The 5,000-nt window shown below is 45.2% G+C and overlaps 2 protein-coding genes across 5 annotated transcripts in view; both read left to right on the top strand.

Annotated features, from left to right (window-relative positions):
* Positions 1-5,000, top strand: part of LOC121703669 (TBC1 domain family member 8) — a 47,605-nt gene that overhangs the window by 39,174 nt on the left and 3,431 nt on the right. Inside the window, exon 20 of one of the 3 annotated variants that reach the window (XM_042084279.1) lies at positions 1-340. This exon is cut by the window's left edge and continues 1,084 nt beyond it. The exons of the other annotated variants lie outside the window; for them this stretch is intronic. The gene's annotated coding sequence lies outside the window, so the exon portion shown is untranslated. Of the gene's footprint in view, positions 341-5,000 lie in introns of those variants that run through there. 3 annotated transcript variants of the gene reach the window in all.
* Positions 2,821-5,000, top strand: part of cnot11 (CCR4-NOT transcription complex, subunit 11) — an 11,394-nt gene continuing 9,214 nt past the window's right edge. Inside the window, exons 1-4 of one of the 2 annotated variants that reach the window (XM_042084356.1) lie at positions 2,821-3,035; positions 3,252-3,552; positions 4,092-4,256; positions 4,763-4,915. In XM_042084356.1, coding sequence (XP_041940290.1) covers positions 3,009-3,035; positions 3,252-3,552; positions 4,092-4,256; positions 4,763-4,915 — 646 coding nt within the window. In that variant the 5' untranslated portion in view covers positions 2,821-3,008. The other variant, XM_042084357.1, reaches the window with a different exon arrangement.

Genomic DNA, 5,000 nt, shown 5'->3' on the forward strand with positions numbered 1-5,000 from the left:
CACTTCAGAATTTTGAGAATGTGTTTTGCAAATGTGTGTGCGTGCGTGCGCGCGCGTGTGTGTGTAGAGCTCCTCTCTCTGGTGTTATGTCTGAGTGTCTCCATGCCATGTGGTTTTATAAGATGCTGCCTTTTACTCACTAATGTTTTTACACAAACCCAAAGTTGTGCTTTACCAAGGAAATGTTTTAAGTGTGTGTGTGTGTGAGTGCTTTAAGTTCTTTGACAGGTATGTTGTGTGTTGTGCCCCTTGTGGCCTGTAAGCTGACGTTCGCACCGCTTTGTGAAACGCTTCTAAACACACATTAAAACGTCCAAGCTTTGTGAAACGCATCTAAACACACATTAAAACGTCCAACACACGCACAGACACAGAACCATACACACACTGATTGGGTCTGTCCCCGACGTTCTCACCATCTCACCAACCAATCAGAGGTGGAGTACAGTTCCAGCGGAAAAAGCCTCAGTTCTCAACGGCTGAAGAAACAGCTTGACAAGGGCATATCTGCTAGACTGGGTGCCAGCCGAACATAGTCCCGCCCACAACATTTGAGGTCAGGAAGTTCGGTCTGGCATTGCTCCGTTGTGGAGCAAGTATGCTTGAACCAAAGCTGTTTGGACCAATCAAATCAGGCTTTACAGTGATGGACAGGTTAGCAACAGCGCCTCGTCCATCACGTCATCTGAGCACGCTTAGGTTGATTTTGTTTGCAACAAAAACGTTGTGGCTAGAAGGAGACAGATGGCTTCCAAGACCCCATATGGAAAAATGCATTTTATTTCAATGAGGTTTTATCGCTGAAAACGATTATTTCTGAAAACTTTGGCCAAAGTTGAGATGTGTGAAAACTCATGGTTTCACCTTCATCAAGGGAAAACAGCGTGTTGCATTGTGACATGTTCCCTCGTTCGTTTGAAATCTCAGCCTTCCCCAGCTGTTTATAACATGTTTGTACCATATCAGTGTTCAACAGAATTATTTTTAAAAACGGAGGGCAAATTGTTTTTCTAATTCCTTTTTTTCTAATTCCTTTTCATTTTCTAATTTTTCCTAATAGCCTACCCTGCTACGTATCTCTTATATTTCGCTAACAAATGGTGTAGGAGATAATGACGCACAATAACTTTTACAAAAGACCAGAAAACAATGTTAAGGCATTTGTGGAGAAGAAGGATGGTTTGTGTGTTTGTGTTCTTCCTGCACCTCACGGTGCTCTGATTGGTCACGGTAAGCTATTTCGTTGCTCTGATTGGTTAGGTCTATCCAGTTGAGTGCAGAGGCATTCCCCCTCTGTATCGGTTAAAACACGCCCCATAATTACGTCCCAATGGAGCAGTTTCAGACTCATATTCTGACTAGAATTTGAGTATGACAACGTCAGGCTACATTTCTGCAGCTAGTAGAAAAGAATACTGCACCTGTAACACCTGTAAGTAGACAAGAATACTGCACATAACACCTGTAAGCAGACAAGAATACTGCACATAACACCTGTAAGTAGACAAGAATACTGCACATAACACCTGTAAGTAGACATGGGAAAGAATACTGCACATAACACCTGTAAGTAGACAAGAATACTGCACATAACACCTGTAAGTAGACATGGGAAAGAATACTGCACATAGCACCTGTAAGTAGACATGGGTAAAGCAGACATCTTTCTAAATGTTCTCCCAGAAGAGCATCCCTCCAACTGGTTTCCACACATTTCAATTTTAAATTCAGTTCAAGTCAAGTTCAAGTTTCTTTATTTGTTTCAAGTTTCTTTATTTGTCACATGCATAGTCATAGACCTACAACAAGCAGTGAAATGAACTGACTCCACTCCAACTATCCTATCACATACTAGTGTAATAATGTGTGTGTGTGTGTGTGTGTGAACTCCTGTCTCCACTCCAACTGTACTATCACATGCTAGTAATAATAAGTTATAGAATAAAAGTTAAGTTTAAAACATGAATAAATAAGAAGCTAAAATAAAGATTTTATTTTAGACTACCCCTATCCTTAAATACAATAAAACCTTGTACTACTAAAAGTGCATCCAGGGCTTAAAGTGCAATTGTGCAGCTCATGAGGGAGGTGCATGCCATGGTTTGATTCAGGAGCCTAACCGCTTGTGGATAAAAACTCCTGAGTCTTTCTGTGTTGGACATAATGCTCCTGAATCGCTTGCCTGATTTCAGTAACTGAAATAGGCTGCTGCCGGGGTGGGAGGTGTCTTTTAAAATACTGATAGTCCTACTCCAACATCTCTTCTGATGGCCCTACTCCAACATCTCTTCTGATAGTTCTACTCCAACATCTCTTCTGATAGTTCTACTCCAACATCTCTTCTGATGGAGTTCATTCAGGGATGGAAGAGCCAGTTGCTTTTAAATAATTTTGAATTAGTAACCTGGTTGCATGATTGATACGAATTATATGAATTTGAATTACCGATATGGTTTACATTTAGTTTTAATAACAATTACCCCTCATACGTGTGTGTGATGTATTGGATGCAGTCTACTGCTCTGGATGTTATCTCATGTCGCCCTCTGCTGGGCGAATGTAAGAACTCTGACGGAAAGGCAGGCGAAAAGACCTATGGGTAAAACTTATAAGGATTCTTCCGTGTACTCATTGAGAAGTTTAAGTAATTCGAAATAAAAAATGTTTTTATCTCGTCAGCTTACACTAAATCTCTATTTAATGTAAAACTATAAGTATATATGGTGAATGAAGAATGCATAGATAGAAACGTTTAGATTTTCAGTATGGAGGATCCGGGGAAGCAGTTGTTATTATGCTACAATACTACGCTACCCAGAAATCTGTTCTGCAGTAAAGATTTATGGGAAATGTTAGATTCGCATTCTGATGTGTTGATGGGGTAAGGCTTGTAGTCAACTGCCAATTTTGATTTGTATCTATGAATAATACATCATAAACACAGAACTTAAGCTTTGTACACGACCATACTCTCTTAACGACTGGCGAGCGGCTTCTGTGCCCTTCAAATGACTTCAACGAGAGCCGATGTTCAGGTAGGTTAGCTGGCTAGCAAGCGCGAGCTGACTTAGCTAGCTAGCTAGCGTAGCTAACTTCTCTTCACAGGTAGTGACTTTCCTCTCATCTCTGAAGTAGCGATATCTCGTACTGTAGATGAAGGGAGCCAAGCCCCCGAACACTGTTTATTTACAGAAGAGTAAAATAATAGTGAAATTGTTGTGACTGAAGGAGAAATGACTCTCGCACCCAAGGAACTGGCTAACCTTCTGGGCATCATATCCGAGGATGCCTGCAGCAACACCTTCGAGAGCCTGTCCACCGCCTTCCACCACTTCTTCGGCAAAGCCGAACATTTCCGAGTGGGCTCGGTTCTGGTGATGCTGCTTCAGCAACCGGACCTCCTGCCCAGCTCCCCGCAGCGGCTCACGGCGCTGTACCTGCTGTGGGAGATGTACCGGACGGAACCACTGGCGGCCAATCCGTTCGCAGCGGTGTTCGCACACCTGTTAAACCCGTCATCGGCGGGAGAGGAGCAGGAGAAACCGCTGTCCGGTAAGCCAAACAACCTTCCCATCTCCAGATGTGATAAAGTTAGTGTCCATCTGTCTAGATGTGAACAACTCTGGCTGACCTCAGACAGTAGAAGCCCCATCATCCTCCACTTGGTCCAGTCTCTCACTAACCAGTGTGTTCTAACCAGCACACACCTTCAGTGCGGCCTAAACCGCTTAAATACTGCAATCCGTTGAAATAAGTGCGCAGGTCAGGGCTTTACTCTCTGAGGCCAGAGCTCTCCTCTGCACGGGTGAATGGTTGTGAAGATTAAGTTTGGTGTGTGTGTGTGTGTTAAGTAAAGTAGTGTGTAGTGTGCCAGAGAAGTGTGAGCAGGAGGGATGGAGTGCTGTATTGTCTGCTGTTCTCCTCATCTCTTTGTGCAGACACCAGTGAGTGTGGGGGGGTGGGTGTGTCAGTGGGAGGATGCATTACTGTCTTACCTTTAAGATGGACCTGTCTTTGCACACACTCTCCTGTTTTGGTCTGAGTTGCGTGGTCCTGTTTGACCCCTGACCTTTGACCCCTGGGGAGTGCAGGCTTCCTGCCGCCCATCACGCTGCCGGAGAAGTACTTCCTGTCGCAGCTGATGCTGGCTCCGCCCAGAGAGCTGTTCAAGAAGACGCCGCGCCAGGTGTCCTGCATGGACGTAGGCTCCGCCCCCCAGCCCATCGACATCAGCGGCCTGCAGCTCGCCCTCGCAGGTGTGTGTGCGTGTGCGTGTGTGTGTTTGTGTCTGTGTGCGTGTGTGTCTGTCTGTCTGTGTGTGTGTGCCTGTGTGTATGTCTGTCTGTGTGCATGTGTATGTGTGTGTTTTGTGTAATTGGTTCATTCTCATCTCAAGTTGGTGTGTGTTTTGGTGCATAATGCCAGGTTGGTGCTACACATGCCCTTCTGCAAACTACTGCAACTGCCCAATGAGTACGCACACACACACACGCACGTGTGTGTGCGCCTAGATAGATAGATAGATAGATAGATAGATACTTTATTGATCCCCAAGGGGAAATTCAAGAAAGATAATGATGTGATAATGCATGTTGGTGGTGTTGTTGTCGGTCATGTGTGATAAAAACATAAAACGTGTGTTTGTGTGTGCTTCTGTGTGTGTGTGTGCGCGCTTGTGAGTGTGTGTGTGTGAGTGTGTGTGTGCGCTTGTGTGTGTGTGCGCTTGTGTGTGTGTGTGTGTGTGTGTGTGTGTGTGTTACAGAGCGCCAGTCGGAGCTTCCCACTCAGAGCAAAGCCAGTTTTCCCAGCATCCTCAGCGACCCAGACCCTGACTCGTCTAACTCGGGCTTCGACAGCTCAATAGCCAATCAGATCACAGAGTCGCTAGCCACAGGCCCACGCCCCCCGATGGAAAGTAAGTGCTGCAGGGGAGTGTGCGTGTGTGCGTGTGTGCGTGTGTGTGTGTGTGTGTGTGTGCGTGTGTGTGTGTGTGTGTGTGT

Source organism: Alosa sapidissima, chromosome 2 (assembly GCF_018492685.1).
Source record: "Alosa sapidissima isolate fAloSap1 chromosome 2, fAloSap1.pri, whole genome shotgun sequence".
NCBI classification, from domain to species: domain Eukaryota; kingdom Metazoa; phylum Chordata; class Actinopteri; order Clupeiformes; family Clupeidae; genus Alosa; species Alosa sapidissima.